The sequence below is a fragment of the Neolamprologus brichardi genome, chromosome 4 (genome assembly GCF_056152115.1).
Source record: "Neolamprologus brichardi isolate AB-2024 chromosome 4, ASM5615211v1, whole genome shotgun sequence".
Lineage (NCBI taxonomy): Eukaryota > Metazoa > Chordata > Actinopteri > Cichliformes > Cichlidae > Neolamprologus > Neolamprologus brichardi.
Genome location: NC_142107.1, coordinates 10,001,908 through 10,027,565, shown reverse-complemented (window position 1 = coordinate 10,027,565; position 25,658 = coordinate 10,001,908). Strand labels below are relative to the sequence as shown.

At 39.1% G+C, this 25,658-nt stretch overlaps 1 protein-coding gene across 1 annotated transcript in view; it reads right to left on the bottom strand.

The window, feature by feature from the left end:
- Positions 1 to 1,249: 1,249 nt before the first annotated feature.
- fam20ca (FAM20C golgi associated secretory pathway kinase a) overlaps positions 1,250 to 25,658 on the bottom strand; it is a 46,522-nt gene continuing 22,113 nt past the window's right edge. The window contains exons 4-10 of the mRNA XM_006791522.2: positions 8,695 to 8,787; positions 6,083 to 6,198; positions 4,765 to 4,945; positions 4,522 to 4,631; positions 4,358 to 4,439; positions 3,477 to 3,536; positions 1,250 to 2,936 (exon numbers count right to left, since the gene is read on the bottom strand). Of these exons, the coding sequence (XP_006791585.1) occupies positions 2,678 to 2,936; positions 3,477 to 3,536; positions 4,358 to 4,439; positions 4,522 to 4,631; positions 4,765 to 4,945; positions 6,083 to 6,198; positions 8,695 to 8,787 (901 nt within the window). The 3' untranslated portion in view covers positions 1,250 to 2,677. The remainder of the gene's footprint in view (positions 2,937 to 3,476; positions 3,537 to 4,357; positions 4,440 to 4,521; positions 4,632 to 4,764; positions 4,946 to 6,082; positions 6,199 to 8,694; positions 8,788 to 25,658) is intronic.

Here is a 25,658-nt window from a genome sequence, read left to right as displayed (position 1 = left end):
TCAGCTCCCAAACACTTGTGCATTTATTTTTTGGATTGTGTTGCCACTTGTATCAAAAAAAGATAAAAGGAAATTGTAGGTGAAATGCTGCCGTCAAAAATGCAAATTGAATTGTTTGTAGTTGTGTGTATGGCCTGGACTCTGCTCACCCTTAAAGCTGCCAGCCTATATTATGGAAATGACCAAGTGGGGTCATTTATGATCCCACTTTATGAGCCATTAATATTTTTTAATGGTTCTATTTGTGTTTGTCAGTCTGTTTTCTTCATGTGACAGATATTCTATAATGTGCTAATGGTTCTAATTATAGTTTTCAATCATTTTTATGATTAGTTACTTGCCTCAAGCCTTCTGCAGCAGTAAATATTGGTATTTGAGGTCTGTTAGCTGTGGTTCACTGCGAACATTAAAATGTCATTATTAGAAATGATGAATTACAATTATATCAAATAACATAATGACAAAGAAAACAAACAAACAAAGACTCATAGATGAGCCACAGCTTTTCGTTATCTAAGCCACACCAATTTATGTAAAAGTAAAAATGACAACTTACATTAAAAATGTAAGTTGTTTTTTTTTTAATTTAAATATCACAATAGCCAGTTATTTATATGGCAATATCCTTATAGCTCGAGTCCTAAATGACACCACTTGGTAACTTGAAGGCTGAGTGATTAAACAGCCATGATGAATGTGCAGTTTTTTCATTTAATATTCAGAGGTTGAGCGAGTTTTGACTGAAAACTCTTGAGTAATCCCAGCCTCGTTTCGATGAGGATGTTAGTCCTCACGGGCAAACACATTTACATCCACCCATGCGTAAAATAAAGAGCAGTATAAATGACACATCTGCAGAAACATGCAAACACATGCACACGCTTTCATGATCCTGGTATCCGGTTGGTTTGGATCTTTCAGTCTTTTGGTTACTTTCTGTTTTGTTATTTGCATTTGCCTCCTTTGTGATTGGTCCGTCCTCACTGTTTATACCTGTTTTTAAGTGTCCCCACCCGTGTCTGTGTATAGTCTGGTCTTTTCCTGTGTTAGGATTTCTGCTTAGGCTACCTGAGTTAGTTAGCTGCTCACTCCATGTGGCTGTTTTACTTCTGCATGTTTCCTTGTGAGTTTAGTTTAGTTTTACTAATAGTTGTTGCTGTTGGCCAATAAGAGCTCATTCTGCTTCGTCCTCCTGCACTTCATGGTGCACTCTTCACCATTGCTACTCTTGACACACAGGAATTTGTCCTCACTTTTTGCTTTTATTGCACACTTAAATCATTTAGTAAACAGGTCTTCACAGTAACAATGCAAGAGCAGAAAACAGAAGCAAACCACTGTGCAGTGCAGCTTGATAGATCTTCAAAGTATTTATCGGTATTTACAATGAAAATACAAAAAAAGGACTTTGATGTCCCCGTGTCTATCCCTGGCATTTTAACGTCGCTATCCCTGCCAAGCGTTTTCCAAACTTGACATCAGCCACTCAGACTTTTGTTGCTCTGTGAATCCGGTCTGTACTGCCAACCCCAAAACATTCAAGTACTGTATTTCTGTCATTGCACAGATACTGGGTTAGCCAATACAGAGGACTCTTAGAAGGAAAGAGAAAATTCTACTGGTCCCATATCAGCAACTTGATTGGTTTTTCCTATCATTTCAAACATAAAAAATATACACAATGGCAACTTAAGTAGGATCCAAATGCAAAAGTATCCTGGTTAATAATTTTCCAACTGAATGCAACAGGAAACAAAACCAGGATGGAAAAAACAGGCTTTTGTGATGCTCCGAGAGCTATTTGGACACAAAATTTGTAACAAGTCTGCATCACAGAAACTGCGATGTTACATCAGGTTGCCCTCATGAATGGCTCATTTGATGTAGGTGACCATCATGTCAGTGTGGTGCCGAGTCTTAACATTTGAAGTTTTTTGGTAAATATCGTGCTGTTGTAGTGATGTGCTGTACGTAGTGCAAGCTTAACTTTCGTGGGAGGAAGGGGGTGACAAAAAATACACAAAGCTGAAATAAGGCAATGTGAAGGTACTGTTTGAACTACAGTGTGAAATACTTGCACTTATGTTGTCGAGCTTGTGCCAAGACAAAAACCTTATAAATATAGATTATTGGAAAACTTGATATTCTCCTGGTTGTCGTTTGTGCCAGGAATGACTTAAAACTTGAAAACATTCAATGTAAAACACTGAATTCTGACACATTTTGCAAAAATGAAACGTTTTCATACATTGTCATAACTCATAAAGCTTATTGTCTGACCATATATTCCCTAGTCAGTGTAGGTTCTCATTTGGTTATGTTCTAATATAATAAAACACACAAAGCAAACCGATGCCCTCCATACTCAGGCCAAACAGGACAAAGTCAGAACACAGCAGTGGTTCCTTGATGTCTCATACAACATCTGGTAGAACAAAAATACATCTGTATCTAACAAATACAAAGTGCTGCGTGTGGACAGTCTTTTGTGGTATTTGTAGACAGTTTCTTCCATATAAACACACTTAAAAGCAGTTTCCATATAGGCAATGATGGCAAGTCTTGGAATTCACTGAATTCAGCTTGATATCAGAAGTAGAATTTTTTTTTTTTGTGTGTGTGTCTAATCCCATTAGTTGAACAGCCACGGTCCATTGGTGTCAGCTCTTCGCACTCACTACCTGTGGCCAGGGCCCCTGTGGGTGGCCGTGTCCCCAACTAAATCTTCCTCCACAACATTAACATATCCTTCTTTCTCTATGCAGCCAGCCACGACCTGCAGCACCAGCCGGAGCCTGCGGTCCATGGCCTGAAGGTGAGGCTGAATTAGAATAGGGGATAGACGGTCACGCAGCAGCGACTCCTCCATCATGGAGCTCAGCTGGTACTCCTCTTTGGCCAGCAGCTGGAGACGCAGGTAAGTTGACTTCCTCATCCTTGAAATGTTGGAAAAGAAAAAGGGTTATTGTCCATCTCTTAAGAAAATAGAAACTTTTTGTGTTTAACACGATGATCATAAAACACATGAATCTAGTAAACCCACCAACTAGTACTTTTTTTAAAAAAAATTTAATTAAAATGAATTTTATTTATATAGCACAAAATCACAACAGCACTCTCCTCATGGTGCTTAATACTCTAATGTAAAGACCCTACAGTAATACAGAGAAACCCCAACAATGAGGTGACCCCCTGTGAGCAACAACTTTGGTGACAGTGGGAAGGAAAAACTCCCTTTTAACAGGAAGAAACCCAAAAACATGCTGTGGAAAAATAAAAGTGAAAAGTTTATTTTATACTAACAAACCTATTTGTTCCACGGGGACCGTTGATCTCTGGATTTGACCTTAATACTTGTTTGTTTTCATCCACAATATGACTTTTTGATGGGGCAATCAGCCTCCTTTAGTCCTAAAGCTAGGAGGAGAAGGAACCTATCAAAATGACTGTCATTCACTAACTAACTAAAACCTTACCTGCAGCACTGACTCAGAGGTACCAGGATGGAGAGCTCATCGTGAGAGTGCTTTCCAAACCTGCAAGTGTGGGGATAAAAAACAAAGAATGAATTATCACAACAGTGGATTTAGTTTGTTAGACAAATTTTGAGTTTATTTCCTTATTAATTGTGAAAATGTCCTCTTGAAATGGTTTTTAAAATACTCTATAATGAGAAGAACGATTATGAGGTAAGGTCACAAAGTTCTGCAGCTAGTAGCATAACAATAAAAACAAAACATACTTGATTTAAATCTTATAGGCTTTTCTACTCTACTGGAGCACTCAAAGCAATTTATACAACATGCCTCATTCACACAAGCACTATTTTCTATTCCCAAGTTCTTTCTATCTAACAGTCACACTCTGATGAATCCACTGGAGAGCAACGGGGGTTCAGGATCCTGCTCAACAAAAGTTTGGTATGCAGACCGGTGCCTTCCAATTACTGGATGACCTGCTCTACCTCTGCAGACACCCTAGGTAGTCACAGAGGGTGGCGCTGTATTGCTTCCACTGCTTCCAGTTTTCAGATGACTCCCTTGTGCACTTGTGCTGTATCTCCTTCAGCATGTATTCTATTCACTGCTCATGATCCAGTGAATCCAGAAAAAATATTGGAATCCTCCTCTTTAGGCTCCTGAGCTGATACACAACTGTCGGGTTTGGAACCTGTAAACTCGCATTGCTGTTTGGTCACACTTTATGGGCAAAGTTACATATACCACAAATTTATCTTAATTACTGATTATAATCTGCTACTAACAGCAAAACAATGATGTTTTCATCCATTTGGTGCCGAAGTAGATCAAACCTAAACTGGTTACCAAGACCTTTTAAATTAGTTGAATATCTTTACCCTCTTCCATTGTCAAGGTGAATGATGAAGGTGTCGTTTCCAAACTTCTCAAAAGTTTCATAATGATGGCGATCCATGTTACCTGTACAGGGAGAAATGGCACATTAGAAGACTCACAAATACACCTTTTTATCATTTTAATGTTTACTTGGTTTTCCCCTTACCCATTAAGAAGTCAAAGATGGTCATGTCCATGATGTCCAGCAGTCGAGTGCCTCGGTCATACGGGGGTGTTTGCTTCACCTCGTCACAGTAATCTGGATCCACCTCCCACCTGTGAATATGCAGAAAATCACTTAATACTTAATGAGTAATTGTTTTTAATGACTCATATGTTTGGACTGGCTAAAGGCATGACTGTGATCACAAACATATATGAATGTTGTGTCTCAGTATAGTTTTCTTACTCTGCTTTCTTGCGTTTGTGGTAGGAGCGCCTCCAGGGGTTTCTCCAGGTCTTGCGTTTGGCTAGGTTCAGATCTGGGAGGAAGGCTGCGAGTGAGCCTTCAATTTGGTCCGGTTTGCCACACAGAGCATGCTCGGTGGAGCAGTAGTAAGAGCATTCACCATAGAAGCAGACATTATTGGCTGGCAAAAGAAAAAGTGAAGGCACGGATTTAGAAATGCTGATTTAGTTCACACGGAGACACAGAGGAGAAAATGATTAATGGCGGCGATGAGGAACCGCTGACCCCGGTACAATCAAAGACAACATGCGAAAACTTTATTCACGCCCTCATGCTGAGAGGATGTAAACAAGCATAAGCATTAGACTGACAAATTAAAGGAAAAAACAGAACCAAAAAACACTTCATTTTGCTGGGTGACCAAACATCTGAAGTACACATGTGTTGCTTCTTTAATTTGCCTCATAAGACCTGAACAAGCTCCAGAAACTTATAATAGGTATTTAAAACGTAGACCGTATGAAGTACATGTAGTTTCCTCTAATTTCTCATTTCTGTTTTACACAAAGGTCTCTATGTTTACACTGTAAGTTTCATTATGATAGCTCCTTTCCAGAAGGCATCTGTGAATTGGTAGCTCTTGATCCACTGACACCATCTCAGTCTTCCTTGTGAAATTTCTTGAATTGACTTTTCTTTTCCTCTCCAGGCTGCATTCGTTTCTGTTGCTTGTGCATGTTTACAACCATGCTTTTTTCAGTCAGGTTTCCATTAACCTGGTTTGATATAGTACTTTGTGAGCACTGACTTCTAGCATACTCCAAACCTAGCTTACTATCTCAGAAAAGTTGTGTAATACTTGTCTTTACATGTGATGAACACAGAAAATGTGAAAGTTTATCTTTTTAAATGAAGTCAGAAAAACTGACTTTTTCAAGATCTTATTGTTATTAGATGCTGGAGTGTTTCTATAAAAAAAACCCCCAAAAACATCCTAATTCCTGCACTGATGAGGTTTGTGTGTTGTCTTGCAGTGCCACCATGTGGAGAGTTCAGGCTATAGCTTTATATGACTTTATTTTTTTCCACACTTGGCATTTTTATTACTTTAAAGAGGAGACCAGGGCACAGTGACTGACACTACCCTAAGCTACAAGTCCATACTCCACTTTGCAAATTGCAGTTTACAGTTTAACTGAAGTCTTACTAGATAAGTCAGTGAGTTAGGGTTGCTCTGTGCTGTTTCCAAGTTGGATTTATGATGCAGTCAAGTAGCTGCATCTCTCTGCTAAGCTGCAGAGACCACCAAAGTCTCTACCTGGTGAGATGAAGAAGGTCCTCCACAGCTTCTTATCACGTGTCAGGTCTCTGATTTCTCTCGTCATGTTCACCAGTCGCCCTGCTACTGGGGGAACTCTCCGGAAGTCAAGAATCCTATAGGGCAAAAGAAAGAAGTGCAGAAAAAGTGAATCATTCAGTATTTAAACACAAATGATGATGCACAGAAGCAGATTTTGCTATAGTGGCAAATTGGAAGACTAGGTCCACATTTTACTGCCTTTAAACCATCGGGCAAAATTTACTTTGTACTGAACAGATGATGCTACAGAGCAACTTCAGCCTGCAGCTCATTCTCCTGTGGTGCTCCAGGCAGTGCTGAGTATTTCCAGCAAAGCAAGAGAGCTCTGAACGTTGAGCACCTGCTTTGTTTTAACGAACAGCTTTGAACTTCCTCTTTTATCCTGCTTGCACTTTATCTTTGATACACGCACGCCAACAGAGGCTTAAAAGGAAATATTTTCATGTAAGAAGGCGTCATTCTGCAGATTAATACTATGCGCTCGATCAAGTAAAAAGGTAGGTTGAAGCATTTATAAACTGCTGCCATAAAACACATAAAAAAAACTATAATTTAATAAAACTCATCCAGTCTGGATCAGCTTGTGTGCATAAACGTGTAGCCAGACTCTTTCTCTTTCTCCGTGGCAAACTGCTGAAGGCTCACTCACACGTATTGTTTGCTTATGTAGGTATGTCTCGAAGAAGCAGACTCATATATATTAATATATAATAATAAGAAACACTTCACGACAGTTGTTTTTAAACACAACTGAGATGGGTGGTTAAAATGTGTTATACATGCTGTAAAAACCATTGTAAAAAAAAGTTCAGCTAGAAAGTTGTTACTAGATGTAACTCTGGTTCTACGAATATGCACAAGCTCCCTAATGGGCCTGTGGTTGTGTGGGGCTGACCAGAGGGTTGTGAGAGACACTCCATGGTTCTGCCCCTTCACACAAGTCCATTTGTGAATGAATAGAGACTGGCAAAGTGAGACATCAGGAGTTTTTCTGTATTTTGATATTATATTTAGTGACTTCCAGTTAAATTTTACACTACATGACATCATTTTTATGACTTCAGCATTCAAGATGTAGCAATAAATTATTCATCTTTACTGGACAATCTGTTTCCCTCTGTGAATGGCACCAAAACAAAATCAATTTATTTGAACCTGTTGACACCTTTTTTGTCTTTATTTAACTTCCAATACAAGATATACACAGACCATTCACATGGTCACGTTCTTTTCTCACCACCAGTATTCAGATCAGGGTTGTTCTATGTTCCTTGGCCCAATTCTTCCTTTCTGTCTCCACCTTTCAATATCTTCTTTTCTTATATTATGTCACATAAGGCACCTATTCAACCCCTGTTTAGCCTCTCCCATTATATGTTTGCCGTCTAATAGATCTTGATCTATTTGAAACTAAAGCTAAGCCTCCTGGGAGCAGACAGACACACACAGACAGGCTCAGTGGAACAGAGTTGGCGAAACTTAAGCCCACAGAGGAGAGCATTCAGGAGCGACAAAATGCACCGTCATTTTGGGCCGTGACGACAAAAGAGCACCTGTTCTTCTACATGCATGTGTGTGCCAGTGTGTAGTCTCTGTGAGAGCACACTCAGGCTTTTATTCATGTACACTCCACCTTTTACACGCCCTTGAGTCATGCATTGTTCAAAACAGATGGCACGACAGTAGGCAAAGAACAAGCGGACAAATTCCCCCGAGGTTTGAAAGTAATCACTGGAAAGCGGTTACTTTTCCTAGTATCTTCAAGACAGGGTGGTACAATTTGTAAGAAGTGTCTAGTTTTAGCAGGGCCAAACAACCTCCTACTCTGCATCAATATGAAGTAATATAACAGTAGTAGCTCAGTCTGGTATCCAGAGGCTGCAGTGGTCGGGCAGCTGCACTATAACTCACAGGCAGCCCCACATGGTGAATGTGACCTAAAAACAAACAGCTCTTTAGGGGTAACACAGGCACCACCTCCCTGCAGCAAATAACCATGTTCTCGGTGTAATGGCATGTTTGCGATTTTCCTATTTGGCTCTATCTGTCTACCCACATGAACATGTGTTGGCGATCTCATCTAAAAGAGAGCGCGATTGCGTGTTTGTGAGCATGTGTCAGATAATTACCGCACCCTCAAGAAATCCTAAAATGCCCAGTAGTCCATTTATCATCCTGTCCCAGAATCCCAAATGATCAAATCTGTGTGCTCTTCTGTTGATATATTTTTCTACCTTGTCAGCTTAAGTCCTCAGAGCCAAGGGATCATGCTGAAATCAATATACTCAGCACCAACTAGAGGAGATGATCCCTGCTTTTGGCGTGTTATCTAATCCCTCGTGTACTTAATCCCTTTCAGATTTTCACAGTTTAAGTCCATTATGGCACACCTCCGGTTTATAATGGGGTAAAAGTCGCGGTCGGTGTGACCTGTCATTCTTTCTGGAACAGGCTGTGAGGGATGATTAGAAAATGGGCGAAGTAGGGAAGCACATGGGTCACATTCTGGCACCACATGTATGTTTCCTTTTCTTTTTTTATAGTTGAGTGGTAAAAGATGGAAAACTCACCGATCCAAATGAAAAGCAGCGATCTCAGCATTGTGCCTCTCGAAGTCGGAGAAATAGAAGAAATCTGGAGGCGTTTCCTGCTCCCGCGTCTGCCTGAAAGATAAAACACAGCATAAAGCACCGCATCAGTAGGAGAAATCAAAGCAGTTGCTTTTTTAATGTGATTTCCTTGCATATATATATATGTCTACACACACACACATATATTTTATATATATATATATATAATTACTTTTTGCTTAGGAACATGACGATGTACATTAAAAATTCTGAACGACAAAAAATCAACCCCTGCTTTCATTTCTTTTCAAGATAATTCATCAGGAGGGTGATCTTATAAACAAGTCATTTTATGAATCAGATGTGTTTTAATTTGAATTATGCAGCCTTTTGATTCGTGACATTCTCTTTCTGTCTATGCAAATCTTTTCAACTTTCATCAGATTTTTGCTTCCTGCAGGGCCAAACTCATCTAAGCCTCTGCATCCTTTTCTAGGCCAGAATCTGACTCATACGACTGTAAAGCCTGTGTGGACAAGGCTGCTGAAGGGAAGCTGCACGAGATTCTCCCTCGCATCCTTCAGTTCCTCTCAGCAAACACAAAAAACTCGGAATCTCTGCCAAGCAAGCCATGGATCTGAATCAGGAAATGCTAGAAGCCTCTTTGTGCCGGTCTTTGTCTTTGGCTCTCACTGTCTGCTCAACCGTCTGGGAGAAGAATATTATCTCTCCACTTTCACTCACTTTCTTTGTTTTTCTCCCAAACCGCACATATATTGACGCACCTGACAACAGCCTGTGCTATAACTCCTCTGCTTGCGCAATCCACACATGCACATACTTGTGAATGCTAACACTTTCTGCTCTGCCCTGCCTTGTTGTTTTTTCTCTCGTCTCGTCTCCTCTCAGACTTAAGGGCAGAGTGTCACATTATCCCCACTCCACCCTTTCTATTTTCTTGAAAATCTAAAGCGGTGACAACAGAAAATGACCTGTCCTCCTTCTCTTTTACATTTCAGGGAAGCAGCCATTTACCCATAAATCAATTGCTGCCATTGTAATCCTTTCTTTCCAACCCAGAGGAGGGAGGGGAGTAATGGTGTTTTCATTTTCAGGGTGCAGGGTGGGGGATAAAAGATACCGTGTAAGTGGAGAGGGAGCTGAATAAAGAGCAGCAAGAGTCTTGGATTTTAAAGGTGACCCCGTGAGTCATCGCACTGAAAGCCGCTGTGATTTCAATGTGACATCAATTAAATAGTTTGCAATTGAGGCGGACTTAAATGACTTGAATGCACTTAGAATTACCAAAGGGAATAATATTATTACCTTTTTTCTGGCATTAGACAATTGCTTTTCCAAAAGTATTCATTTTCAATTATACTTAAGTGTATATTCTGGTTGTTTCTGTGTTCGGATGGGTATCCATACACTTACACTACTGTAAAAGAGATTTTTAATCTCAACAGTTTCCTGGCTAAATATGGATTAAATAAAATCATAGATAATCAGGTTTGTGGACACAGCTTGGGAATCCAGAAAACTGCGCTTCCGAGATGTAAATGATAAGTTTTACTACAGTAAATTGCTCTGCTCTATCGGCAGTCAGCGAGGGAGCCTTTTGTCTTCTGTCAGTAGCCGTGCAGATATATTTTGCTCCAAGCTTTTTAAGCATGCATAATATTTCTGCTTCTGCTTTCATTTTCCGCCGTGTGTAAAAAAACGATTGTGATATAAACCCGACTGTTGGGTATTACTTCATCGCCGAGTTGCAAAACCATTTCTGATAAAAGGCTATGGTAGGTGTGTGATGGAAAACCTATAACACAGGGCACAAATACACCGATACAGATCTGCATACGCAAACAGTATTCAAAATCTCAAACAAATTTCCTCTCACACTTGTGTAGACCCTTTATCAGTGAGTGTCCTTGATAATAAAAAAGGCTTTTTATCTGAAGCCTTGTGTGATTAGGCTACAGCAGACCTACTGTATGCAGTTCAGCAGAATGTGTGAGCATGATGAAGCTGAACTGCTTGCCTATGTGGACTCAGTTTGTGCTGACTCAACCGTTTTAATGCTCTTTCATGAGCTTAGGCCTGCACAGTGGAGGGTTATATTAGAGGAAGATGGGAGAGGGAGGGGTGAGAAGAACAGCTGTGTCCCAGACTCTTTTTCCACACACACACACACACACACACACACACACACACACACACACACACACACACACACACACACACACACACAAAATTTCATATTTTAGTGAGGACATCTAGTTGACATAATGCTTTCGCTAGCCTGTTACCCCAACCCTAACCATTAAAAATGAATGCCTAGCCTAACCATAACCTAATAGAATAATTAAATAACCATAACCTAAACATAACCCTGACACTAAAACCACATTTTGAGCCTCAAAAATGCCTTCAAACTTTTGGCCCCATAAGAGACTGATGGTGCCCACAAGTATAGTGGCATGCCATTTTTCTGTCCGCATGTGTAAACATGTACACACATACACACGCACACACATGCACACACACGCACACACACACGGACAGAGCCAGGCTGATGATGCATGTTTGTGACAGACAGAGGGCAGTAGAGACAAACCCACAGACAGAAACTCAACCACCTGGAGCACCATTAAACTGATGAGGAAATAAACAGCTCTGTTTATATTTTCCTGCGAAATAAAGATTAAAGAGTTTTTAGCTTGTTTTTACAAGCCAGGTGTAGGCAAAGTGAAAAGGATGTTTAGGGATGATTCATCTTCATCACTTACCTACAGATAGAAATAGAAAAAAACCCACATGCAGCCACAATCAAAATTATTCAAACTTGCATGTGTAAGGCTTTACAGATACAGTGTTTTCTAAGAACATTAATAAATGGGCATTAACCTAAGTTTGCAAAATGGCTATGTCATGATTTAAATCATATTTATTACAGCTGTTTTTTTTGATAACTTATGGGTATGTGAAGCTACCGCAATGTTCTAAAATCAAGTTAACCTTTCACGATCTGAATTGTTTGAAAGGTATCTGGAAGCTGAAATAAGAACACGCAAGATGATTCACATTTATAAATAAAAGATAATATGCAAGTGTAGGACTCTTGGCATGAAAGAATGAGAAATTTATCAAAGGGGAATCAGATGTTTGAAAAGAACAAGTGAGAAAAAATGGAAGGTTTCATTGAAGGCATGAACAAAAAGTACAGAATCATTAAGAGACTTCAGATTGCAGAAAAAGTGCTTAAAAGTTGATGAAAACATAAAAAACTGGGATAGATTTAAGAACTTTTTGAGTGATGAATGTTTCTGTGAAACTATTTATATCCTCCTGAGGTCTGCACTCTTCACTGTGATGCATTTTTAATTTCTCCTAGCTATTTGGGATTAACTGGACCTGATAAAGTTTAAAAACTAGGCATGACCTTTTTCTAGAAAGTAGAGCACAACACAATAATGCCAGCACCATATAAAGGATAAAACACTTTTCTGAGCCCAAATCTCAGTTCAGAAACTGTTACCTGAACAGCTGAATCACACTTTCTTTAAAGCAGTGAAATTCAAAGAAAGTAGCACATAAATCACAGAAAATTTAATAAGCTCAAATATTTTGCACATAAACTGTCAGCTGGCAAAGTGTGTGAGAGGCTGTGAGACACATATGAGAAAATCACTTAATCTAGGTATTAAGGATATGTATGCTTTCATTACACAAACATGAGTTAACTTCACATTAATAACTTGCCTGTATTTACAACTGCAACAGTTACATATACCCCCACTAATCTGGTTTTGTAATGTTAGCTGGATTCTGATTCAAAATAGAGAATAGGAGAAGGAGCAGGAGAGACAGAGGGAGGATGGATGGGAGATCTCTCATCTATTGGTAATCCACAGCAGATTTCAGCCCTCCTCTGACAGGCTTGTTTGTCTGTCTGTCTGGCCCTTTGTCCTGTGGGTAGGTGGCTAAGAAGACATGGACGGGGCTTTGCCATTGACACACATTGTATAATATGACGCTGGGATTAATGCTACAGCGCACACATATTACACTGAATGCAATGTATGTATGAGTCAGATGCAAGCATTTGACAGCATCAGACTACAAACATTCATAGTAGTTGGATTATATTTGAATCAAAGGTTTCACTGGGTGTTAAAGTTACCATTTTACATCATATCTGATCCCAGTGAAAAGTGATCATGGCATTAAAACATACAAGGACACAAAATAGAGATGCAATGTTAAAAAATGTCATAATACTCCAATATTAATGTTTAATAAAACAGAAATTTATGTGGCTGTCAATTATATTACACACTTGATGTCTTGCAGAGCCCAAAGTAAACATTATACTGTAGGGCCAGGGGCACAACACTGTAGATTCAAGAGTAAAACTGTGAGCAGACAAGTAATGTGCATACACATGTTATTTCTGGTCATATTTCTTTAAATATGGCTACACATGCTTGGTTTTTATGATTCTTAATCATCACGAATTTGTGTCCATATGCACAGGCCTCCCCTCTTTAGCTATGAATGGAAATAGATGCTGTTTACATCACAAGTTTATGAGACATGGCGGTGGGAAAAACAGCCCAACATTGCCAAGTATGCAAAGCAGAGAACCGTGATTTAATTCTGGGGTTTTCTTCTGGACTCACAAAGAAAATAAAAACTACTGAATGGAAAAAAGTTAAAGAGGCTATACACTCTGGAAGTTCAGAGTGTATGGTTCGTGCAGAAGTAAAGAACAAATGGTCAGATTATGAATGAGAGTACAAAAGTATCAGTTCACACAGGAAAGGAGACTCAGTAGGTACGTGTGAAGTTCAAATATCTCACATTATTTCTTTATGAATAATAACAGTTTATGTGTGAGGAGACGAATCCCTTTGGAGTTGTGTCATGAAGGACATCCAGCATGGTGGTGACTCCTTGTAAATAAGGGAGCTATATTTTAGCAATAAAGAAAACTGGAAATATTTTATAAATTGGTACAACTGTCTCTGTAAATGTTCTACACCACTGGTTGGAAACCTTGGTGTCATCATTGGAAACCTTACTTTCCAAAGCTGCATCAGCAGCATATTTAAAAGTTGTTAAAAAAAAAAGCTCCTTAAGCACCTCAACTTCTGTTACTCCACAAGACAGCTATCAGTTTTAGCTTAAATATGATCATACCACATCTGTACTGACTAATTATATTGGCTTCCAGTTACATTTAGAATTGATTTTTAAATTTTAAAGGTCATTTTTAAAGCTCTGCATGGTTAAGAGATACTTCTTACATCTATCTATACAATAAGCTAGATCCCTTTGGACCTTAGTGTTCTGTGGGTACTCAAAGCACTTTATACATCATTTCTCTTTCACTCTAACATTCGCAGTTCAGTGAAAGCATCAGGAACTCAAAGTTCTGTATCTTGCCCAAGGATACTTTAGCATGCAGACTTGAAGAGCCAGGGATCAAACCACCAACCCTCTGATTAGTAGATAACCTGCTCTACCTCCTGAACCACAGCCAGCATAGTGGCTGGTAGTCTAGTTCGTAGTCTTAATTATCATTACATTTAATTTCTGTTTGTTTTATAAATTTTGGTTTAGTTTTGAAAGGTTAACATGTTCTCCTTGCATGCAAAAGAGCCCCTGGGAGACATAAACACACTCTTAGGGGGTGTAAGCTTCTGTTCTCCTACTGCTCTTTCAAGCCAGGTTAAATACATCAGGAATGACATCCAGCGTTTCATCTCTCTCAAATATGCGGACCTCTTGGGAAATAGGGGAGCAGCCAAAACTACATTTCTAATTTTGTGGTTATGATAAGTAGTGGTGGTGGTGATACTGATTATTATTAGATTTAATTTCTACTTCTTTTAATGGTTTTAAGACCTGTATTTTCACATTTTTGCTGGTCTGTTATTGGTTTTGATTATTAACTCATTAGATTCCTATTTGTTCCATGGATTTAACTTAATCTTATTGCTGCTTTTTGATTGTTTTGTGTGCTTTCGTACTTACTATGAAATCCTCAGATAGGGATGTGCAGTAGTTTAGTGGATATACTAAGAAGACTAAAAAACCCGAACAATCACTTCACCTAAGAATGATCTCAAGTGCTTCAAAGAAGAAAAGTAGAAAGAAGACCCTGCTAAGTGTTTTCTAACCTGCTTTGATTTACCAATTGTTTGGTTACCATGCAGCCAAATCCAATTCCCTCTCGCTATCCTGACCCTACTTAACTCCAATTATCAAGGATCCTGCTGCTTTTCTCCTTTTTCCTAACATGTTTTTTCCACATACACTTCTATGGTTTCATCTCATCTCTGCTATTTGTCTTATTGTCTCCTCCTATTTTGATGTTTCACAAGCAAATTTGAACAAATCACATTTATTTTTCATCCTTCTTGGGATTATGTTTTCAAAAAGTGCTGCATTACAAAATGCCTAATTCACTATGAAAATAGTCCACATAGAGTATTTTTAGTATACGAGGCTTTTCGAGGTATACAAGTGATTAGCGTGACGTATTCAGGACACTCCTGGGTAAATGGCACCTTGAAGAGTACTCACAACACCTCTCAAGGTGACAGACAGGTGGAAGAATGTAGGACCAGAATGAAAGATTGGGAGATAAAACCTCTTCAGCCTGGTGATTTGTGTCAGAGTGTGCTCGTCTGTCAGCAGCACTGCACACAGAAGAGAGAACACTGTCGAGGCTCTGTGTTTGTTCTTTACATCTGCAAACAGCAGCTTACTCTGTGGGTATATATACATTTTCTGTGCATTCTTGACTCAGTGTCTGCATTTTTCTCTTTATTTTCCTCCACCACCGCTATCGGCGAGCGATCTAAAGAATCGGCCCAGGGCGCCAAGGTAGCTGTCTAGATTGAATTTCAAATCAATGTTACACAAGTTGTGTTCCAGCCTCAGCTATTTTCAACACGCAGGGTGAGACACTGCCAGGAGGGAAAGGCAAGTCATCTGCATGTGTGGGAAGTGGTATGTGAGGTATTATCATAAGAATGCTGGGGAAAAGACTTGACTTGAAGAAGATGGATGTTAGCCTGAAAGCAGTGCTTCATTTTTAAAGTTATGAGATACTAGCAAGGTGGGACAGCGTGGAATTAACACAAAGACTGAAATTCTCAGTGATCAGGTTTCTGGAGCCCAAAGTTTTGATGCAGGGTTAGAGGTTATTCAAAAAGTGCACATTTTATTAAACATCCACTGAACTACCAAAAGGAAAGATGCATATTATTTGTCAAGTTGTCCAAACTGGCATATGCCGTTCACCGGGAGGAAACCCAATGATTAACAGTTACATGTTTGCTTCTTAAAAAAGTTCTTTAAATATATTACAGGCATGTTAAATTGACTTGTTTGCATGCACAGCATACTTTCACCCCCTTTATGCTAACTTTAACGGTCTTTTACTCTACTCAAATATGCATCACCATCTACTGCAGAACAGAGTTAAAAACTGGTCAAAAGCTCCTCAGCCTGTGGTTTACTAGACAGAGTTTAAACCTCAGCTGTAAAAAAAAAAGGTCATTTATTAAGATTTTTTTTTTTTTATATACATTTGTCAAAAATTCTTGCAAGGAAGTCATATGACTACTAATACCCTAATTACCCTAGCTCTGTATTAGCAGTGATGATTGATCAAACTCAATATTTTTGCTTCCAAGCCATTGTGATTTCAAGCTGTGTATGTGTTTGTTTTTTTTTTCCTTCTGTTTTTAAATGTAGGGAATGTAAAGTTGATCAAGCAGCAGGCCCGAGGGCAGAAATGAAGCCAGTGCATAAGTGCCAAAAAGTGCAGTTTCTCTAATGGCCACTTAAAGCGGGCTCTATTCCCTGTAGACCCAAGTGTTAACATGCTCAAATGCACAGCATTTACAGCCGGTGGAAACAATGGTTTGGCCTATATGCATAGCTTCCCTCTTTATAACCACTGTTTGTGGGGTGAACTCACCTGTTTGGATACTTGTGAGGGTTAAAAACAGTCATGTGACAGGTGGACAGAGAGCTGTACCCTTACTTCTGCTAACTGGATTATGCAACAAATAATACTGCTTGGTTATGGCGTTATTTTTGTGCCACTATTCTGAGCGCACGTAAAAAAAGTTTGCAGGTGCAAGTGTTGCATTTTGAGGAGAAATTTATTTTGAGCGAAGAAAAGCTGAATTTGAGTGAACAAAATTCATTCCTGCGTGCAAAAAATGTATTTCAGTGTTTGCTATTATCCACACACACACACACACACAATAGCAGCCCCTCTCGCTCAGTTTTTGCATTTGCGCTCGCTGGCAATGTGTTGCTCGCGCTCTCAACATTTCTGCCCGTGCGCGTTCAACTCTTTTTCTACACCGTTATAGTTGTGCCACAAAACCAGCCAATCACAGACTTGGATGCAAAAATATCTGATTGGCTGTTCTGGTCTCCAATCAGCTCGAAATGATGAAATGCAATATCCCAGAATCCATTTAGTCCAAAACTCAAACGAGGCAGTGGCGGAGGAACACAGAATGGTGGAGTTTAAAATATTACTCTTTCTGGGTCACAAAATAAACTTTTAAGATATTTTCATGCGAGAATGGTGCTGTGTAAACTTCAAATACCTGCTCGATTCCTCAAGACATCACATATTTGCATAAGTGCTCTAACGTTTTCGGAGATGCCTGTTACCCACCAGCTGACCGGGTGGTCACTCGGGTTAAACATAATATATAAGGCTGAACTGACAAAAAATCACCAACTACACCACCAGGTATTATAGGAAAAACCATAAAGCCTTTGAACTAAAACAAACGCTGTTGTGACAGTGACGTACACTGTCTTGTTGGTATATATGTATGATTTGTATCACCTTCATTTCCAAACCGATATCATGAGCAGCACCTTTTACAGCTGTGGCTCCAGCAAACATCGGCTGATACTAGAAATTAATTTTAAATAAATTTTAAAATTTATTTATGTGGTTTTGTGGCACAAATATAACGGTGTAGAGAAAGAGTTGAGTGCGCACGGGCAGCAATGTTGAGAGCACGAGCAACACATTGCGAGCGACCGCGAATACAAAAACTGAGCGAGAGGGGCTGCTATTGTGTGTGTGTGTGGATAATAGCAAACACTGAAATACATTTTTTTGCACGCAGGAATGAATTTTGTTCACTCAAATTCAGCTTTTCTTCGCTCAAAATAAATTTCTCCTTAAAATACAACACTTGCACCTGCAAACTTTTTTTTTACGTGCGCTCAGAATAGTGGCACAAAAATAACGCCATACTTGGTGTTTGGTATGGGTTGTGCAAGAAGTTTGTGCTGGTCTGGTATTTTCTTAGTTTGTTACTTAGCAGGCATACATGTCTGTCGTAGTTCAGAATACTTATAAGTGCTCAAACGACATGCTTAAAACATTTCTTAAAAAACACTGAGGTGACTGAGGTGATTTGAAAAGTAAACAATTTCTTATCTAAAAGTATGTTGTTAAAGTATGTTACTGAGTGTCTAATTAAGTATTAAGTTTTAAAATGTTAGCATGACATCTTAATGCAACCTTTTAAAGTTATAGAGTGTGTATTACTCTGTGTCTTCACTTTATCTCGTGTCTCCTTCCTCATTCTTTCATCGATGTCTGACCTTCTGTCTACATTAAAAGCTGCAAGCATGAAGTGAGCCCTTGAAATTATTCTCTAAATGTGGGGCTTTGAGGGAAGCTGCATAGCTCTGGGCTAGGTCACTATCTGTGACCACCAGAGCTCACTGGCAACCCTTGAGATAGATGACAGAACCCCTCAGAACCAGTGTAAATCGTGTCTGTGAGTTAGAGGGAGCGTGTGTGTCTGCACGAGTGTGCGGTTGAGTCACGACCAAGAGTCAGGGAGTGAATGCGTCTGTCCGACTATCTCATCTGACCAGATGACTGCAAATCTCTGTCTGTGCAGCCCTTTGCAGACCGAGGATATGTAACATCGCTGGCTTCATCACTTTATTAAAGTGACAGCATTCGATCAGTCGGACGTAGGTCACTGTCACGTTAATGTTCTTGACATTTTCATTCAGACATTCCCGCAAGATTGAAAGAGAGAGCCACTATACGCAACGCAATATGTGACAAATGTGCTACAGACAAGTACACCACATTTAGTAGTCTGCACATTGCCACTAAGAACCGGGTCATTCTGTATGTTCCACACAACGGCTAATGTCTATTGCAAATTAAAAAGAGATTCGTTTTAAGGGCATTCTGCAAACAATCATGTTGTGGATGCAGTTCAGACATCAGTGTTGAGCACCGTAGACGAAAACACCCATGTGTAAATCTTTGTTCCCGTGTAGGATAATTTACTGACCTAACAAGCTATCTCAGATATCATGCTGGGCAAATTAGTCACGTGTTGCTATTTTTTTTCTACATTAACCGCCGTGAATTACAGGCTGCACACACTGATTATATAATAGCATATATTATCCCAACTATTAGTTCTTTAAAATAGCAGAAGGTGTTTTTTAGGGGTGGCTGTGTGCTCAGGTGGTAGAGCACGTTATCCACTGATCGGAAGGTTTGTGGTTTGCTTCCTGGCTTCCCCTAGTCTACATGCCAAATATCCTTGGGCAAGATACTAACCCCAAATTGCTCTCTAATTCATGGGAGTATGAATGTGTGTGAATGTTAGCTATGAAGCACTTAGAAAGATGTGCTTGTGCGAATGGGTGAATGCACAAGTTGTGTAAAGCGCTTTGAGTGCTCAGATGAGTAGAAAAGCGCTATATAAGAACCAGTCCATTTACCATTTATTTTCTTGCTGACCTTTGGCTTGTCCTGGTGAAAACTTTACACACCTCTGTGACTGTATCGGCAATGATGGACTGATTAAAAAGTTTGACCATATTGTTCAAACCTAATTGCTGATTACTGTGACTTTTATGGAAAAGGCTGCTCATTTAGACATTAAGCAGACACATTCAGTTGCTGCCAGATTAATAGAAAGGAGTGCATCTCTGATAGGGGCTTATGTGTCAGGGATCGCACCATGGCTTATAGGTCTGCTAAGTCCTGCTGCTTTCTAACTACTTTCTGGCTATTCATTTCAACAAGACAGGCCAAACATAGTACAGATGCGTGCAAATAAAGCACACAAACTATTGCGTGAAAGACTCAGAATCAGGGTTAACCACAGGAGTACAACTTTAATATCTAACAAAAGCTCTTAACAAAATTTGACAGTCAATGATTGAAAAGCTTTTAATGCCCCGAGGAGGATTAGTACACATACAATAAGGGCACATTAAGCACATTAACAGCAAAGTACTTCATCAATTTAAAATGAGTTTTATCATAATCCCTTCCTACAGTTTCTCTTCTCAAAGACTTTTTTTTTTACAGTGAAAGAGAGAAATGGTGTACATTTCTCTCTTTCACTGTAATATGTCAAATGGAAACTTCTTTGCATTGAGGTTTTAGAAAGGAAAATGTTCCAGAAACATCAGGGCATCAGCTTAAAGTAACTTAACAAAAAAGCTAAGCAGTTGTCCTGCTATCGGTCACATACCTATATTACTTTTGCATCTGATATGTATTTTCCCCCAAATTTCTACTCCATCATCATCTTTGACCAGGTCAGGTCTATGGCTAAGTATTCTTCATTTCAAATATCCATTCGCTTCCGCTTATCCTTAGGGTCGCGGGGGGTGCTGGAGCCTATCCCATCTGTCATAGGGCGAGAGTCGGGGTACACCCTGGACAGGTCGCCAGTCTGTCGCAGGGCTAACACACAGGGACAGACAACCATTCGCACTCACATTCACTCACACATTCACACCTAGTGGCAATTTGGATTATCCAATTAACCTATCCCCACAAGCTGCTGCATGGACGGCGGGAGGAAGCCGGAACCCGGAGAGAACCCACGCAAACACGGGGAGAACATGCAAACTCCACACAGAAAGACCCCGGCCTGATGTCGGAATTGAACTCAGGACCTTCTTGCTGTGCGGCAACAGTGCTAACCACCGTGCCACGGTGTTGCCCACCCACCACGGTGGGCAACACGGTGGGTGGGTTGTACCAACTTGATTTAACAGTTGGTACAACTGTTAAATCAAATATTCCACTGTGAAGCCCAATGCGTCATGCTTCACAGTCACGTCAGTAGTGATGTGTCGGTCGCGAACGAAACGGCTCTTAGAGCCGGGTCTTTGAAATGAACGACGCGAGCCGGCTCCTTATTGGGAGCCATGTTTTTTTTTCTTTCTCTCACCCTCTCTCTCGCACTTTTTTTCCGCTTCACTCCGCAGGCGAGCATTGTGCTTTGCGCTGGGAAGAGGGGGGAGGGGCGGTAGTTACACTCGCAGTAGCACAGGAACAGAGCAGGAGGGAGAGACAGAGAAAGAGCCAGGGACAACAACGTCACATTAGAAAGGTATAGTAATCATCCACAACTATTTTCAGTTGCGGATGATAAAGGATTCAGAAAGTGTATTCCTGCAGGCCCATATGACAGAGAATATACATCTTCTTTTTGTTTTCATATTTTAATTTATATTTAATTGTGTTGTGGTTTGCAGTGTTTTCTGTTGTTTCACTTTAAATTTGTTTAAAAGGAAAAAGATGAAAATGTAAATAGTTAAAAATTGAAATGTGAATAGTTGGTTTTTGTATTATATGACTTATTTATTACATTTTATGTGGAGTGAATAAATAAAAGTATATTTACGGTGGCCCCTACAGACAAAGCCGTACGAACTCCAAAACACGTACGAACGTACAAAACACAACAGAAGTGCTCCAGAATGCTAGGCGCAGTGTTGAGCTTTTGTTACCTAGTGGCTACACAAGCCAGGAAGTACCAACGACCGTATTTGGTGTGTGGTAGTAACAGGTAAATTAACTTTTTTTTTTGATTATTTGAATATATATGAGTGCTTGTGTATAAATACACAAACAATACACATATGCTATCAATTGTGTAATTTAAGTGATCTAGGTAGCTCTGTTTTGGAAGTTCAGTTAACGCTAGAAATGTGTTTTGGAGTTTGTACATGCTTTGGAGTTTGTACGTGCTTTGTCTATAGGGGCCAATGCATATATTTATATATAAACATATATAAATAAAACCACTTTTTTTTTACATTAGTAATTCCTTTTGTGCATAATTTTATATTATGGTTAATAATAAATTAATTAAAGCAACAAAACAACCTGAAGAGCCGGTTTGGAGCCGAAAGAGCCGGCTCTTTTTAGTGAGCCGAGCCAAAAGAGCCGGAAATCCCATCAGCCTCCCTGCTGGAGGTTTTTTCCTGTTAAAGGGAGTTTTTCTTTCTCACTCTCGCCAAGTGTTTTCTTGAAGGGGGTTATCTGATTATTGGTGTTTTCTGTATTATTGCAGGGTCTTTACGTTACAATATGAAGCGCATCAAAAGGACTTTTCTTGTGATTTAGTGCTATTTAAAAAAAAAATTAAAGTGAATTTCAAGTGTTCATATTCGTAGGGAGCTAAATTCGAATCCAATAATAATTGTACAAAATCACTGTTATGTTTTAATGCACCAGGTAGATGGAATGAAATCTTCATCTTAATCGATGTAAGTGGCATAGATTGCACAGAGAGGACATGTCTGATCTGCAATGCTGTTACATTTGAAAAAGTCAGCTTTCCAACTTCCTTATTTTTTCTCCCTTTCTCTACCAGCGTTTGGTTTGTGCATTTCTTGTAAAAACACACAATGCTTTCTAACTGGTTGATTTGTAGTAAGTTTGTGAGTATTGGAAGCAATGTGAAGTCAGTTTGGTTGATATTCTTCAGCTGGTCTTGCACTCTAATCCCAATTGGGATGTAGCATCACATCAAAAACTGAACTGCAGATGGGCAGATGTTGACACTGTTTCCATATATAAGTCAGGCACAACAACAAATACCAATCAGGTTATTACTATGAACAAGTTAAAGGCATGTCTGTTTTTTGTGATACAATCATATTTGCTTGACAGCGAATCTGGCAGCTAAATGGTTGGAAAAAGCCACACATTGTTTTCTCCACATGCTTGTATTACCAGATCCTATTTTTCTTAAATACAAGCAACATTTCTTAGCCATTTATGCTTATTTATGTAAGTGTTTTAATATGTAATATGTAAAACTGTCAAAAAACTGCACCTTGCTTGCTTCTTTTTCTATCAAGTACAATATTTTATTTCTTTTTTTCCCCTTTCAAATCAATAAAAGGACAATATGAAACAAGTCTTGAACACAAACTTTTTTCCCCAAAAGTCAACAAGGACACCAATAACAATGTTCAAAAAGGTTGCTGCAGTAGACTTTGTTTTGTTAGTCTATAGTAGACTTTCTGTGTTGATGGTGATGTTTGAGAGACCAGCCTGCTGCTCTTTGCCACAAAGATGGCCTTTCTCAAAGTTTAACCAATCAGTAATCTTACATCCTTTAACATTTTCTAGGGTTTATTTTCCTCTAGGGCTGCTTTCTCTAGAGTATCGCAACCTTGGGCTGGTTAGAGGGCACGTATGCCTTGATGAACCTGAGCGCTATACTGGTGGGAGCCTAGTGCTCCTGGTAGGGTCACCCATGTTGGACAGATCCGGGGGGAGAGGCCATACTAAAAATGATCCCTGAAACTCCAGGTCAGGGGTTCAGCTCACGGATAACAACCGTGTGTGGTTAAAAAACACCTTGGTAACAGAAACTGGATCAGAAAAAAACTTTGTTGCTGTACTAAGGTCCAGTGGGTACGATAGGGGTACCAAAACTACTTCTAAAGTTTGTAGTGTTGAAAAAGGTCCTAAAAAAATTCATACCAAGACAGAGGTTTGGATTATTGTGAAACAGCCAAATAGTGTCTGGGGTGGAAAATGGCCTATAGAGGATAACGAGGCTTTCCTCATGTTCTTAGTCTCTGAGTCTCAGCGTCTACTCTGCTCCACATTACTTTTAGAGCTATTTTTGAATTGGGCATGAGTTATTTTTTTAACTGCCAACCTTAATTGACTGGCACGACACATTCAGCCTTGTTCCCCTGAGCTTACTGCTTCATAGAGCTTCAAGTGTTTAAAGAGCTGAAATCACCAAAGAACCGACGCAAAGCTGCAGAATTAAATCTGAGCATTTTGGGATCTCTTCCCTACTATCATCTTAACGGGCTCCCCTGAGTTGTAAGCAGACTTGGAACATATATGGAAAAAAAGTAAATCTTATTAGTATCACTTTGTTATTTTGGTTTTCATAAATCCGTTTTAAGGGAACGCTTCTCTGTGTCAAAATGAAACTGTTGTACTTGTTAATGGATAAGTATATTCACTGGTGCTTTTCAATAAGAAACACCACCAAATAGCAGCTTCGTGATATCAGTGGAATAAATGTTTGATGACTCAAATGCTTCAGTTGCATTTCATTCGCTCAGAATAATTTATGTACAGTTTTTTTTTTAATATTAACACAGCTCAACATCAAGAAGATTTAGTTTTTGTTTTTTCAGTGACAGATATCGGAGATAAAAGAATATTTTTGTCACTCAGAAAATATTCTTTTAATTATAAATTATAATTATAAAGCAATAATTGGCACCTTTTTCTTTCGTTATATCACTTTACATGATGAATATTAAACACCAATTTTTGCTTAACAGATTTTTACAGCTTTTTAGAGATTTCTTAGTATCTAGTCAAAGACATGTATTTGAACACATGCCATTTTCCCTTTGTATCTTTGGTAGTATCTGAAGGATTCCTTCTTTTCTTCTACGCTTGAATAAACTGATTGAAATATGTATGAATGTGTTTGTCTGCTTACATGTCAGAAATGCTTCATGGGTATTAGTTAAATGTAGCAAAACGGCTCATTAGTGCCCCTTCTAAAACTTTAAAGTTGAACTTATAACCAAATATACCAGTTTCTACAGGAACATGAACCATTTCAGACTTACAAAAAGACTATTGAAGTCATACTTCAAGCCCCACAGAAGCTTTTGTACATTAACAGATTTATCCCAAAAACTGAACCAGAGTAAATTCAAATATATCATTTATGGAAATTTGACCTTTTCAAAACTGTTAATGTTTTTACTTTTCATTGTGGAGATAATGAATTTCGAACTTTTGCTTTGAAAAAAAAAGAAAGAAAAGGCAGGTGACATCATCAGATTTACGTAAAATTTGCATGTTGTGTTGTAGGCATGATGCACGGCATCATGACCTATAATTAGGAGGTGAACACAGCGAGAGATATGTGGTGTCTTTTTAAAACATAAATCCAGGCCTGAAGATACCTCCATGTGCAAATTAAAACCGTCACTGTCATACAAAAAGGCTTTATTATCATTGAAATACCATGGCCTGTTTGTTCTCCTGTTTCAGATGAGAACAACAGATGTCACAGTACTAGAAATTGAGTAGTCATTACGATTACCAGCAAAATTACAGTACAAAACAAAAATAGTACAAAAATGTTAAATGTTATATTTTGTTGACAGGAAAAACAGATCTAAACCTTAGAGTGGTTACTGAGTAGCCGACTAATGTTACTTCAAGGTATAATGATATTTGCATTACATCAGCATTAATATTTATATGAAAGTACTTTCTTTTTTTTTCTTCATTATGCAAGCATAGACTAGAGATATATGTGTTTGTTTGACTACATTTTTAAACGTTGCTCCTTTGCGAGCTAGCACCAGAAATACCCAGTTGAACAATGCTATTTTAGTAATATACGATGGCAGTTACCAGTTTAAAGGTGTTACACCAACCCTCTCTTACGCACTGTCTGTGAATGGAAGTTATAACTCAGGAAAAAAAGCAAACAGATGACAGCTGTGTTAACCAGCGCTGTTCTACAATTCTTTAAAGAATTACCACCTGTATGTCTGCTTTGTTAGAATAAATTGGAATGTAACCAAGCAGATGCGTGACCATGTTCTGTACCGGCCTGTGG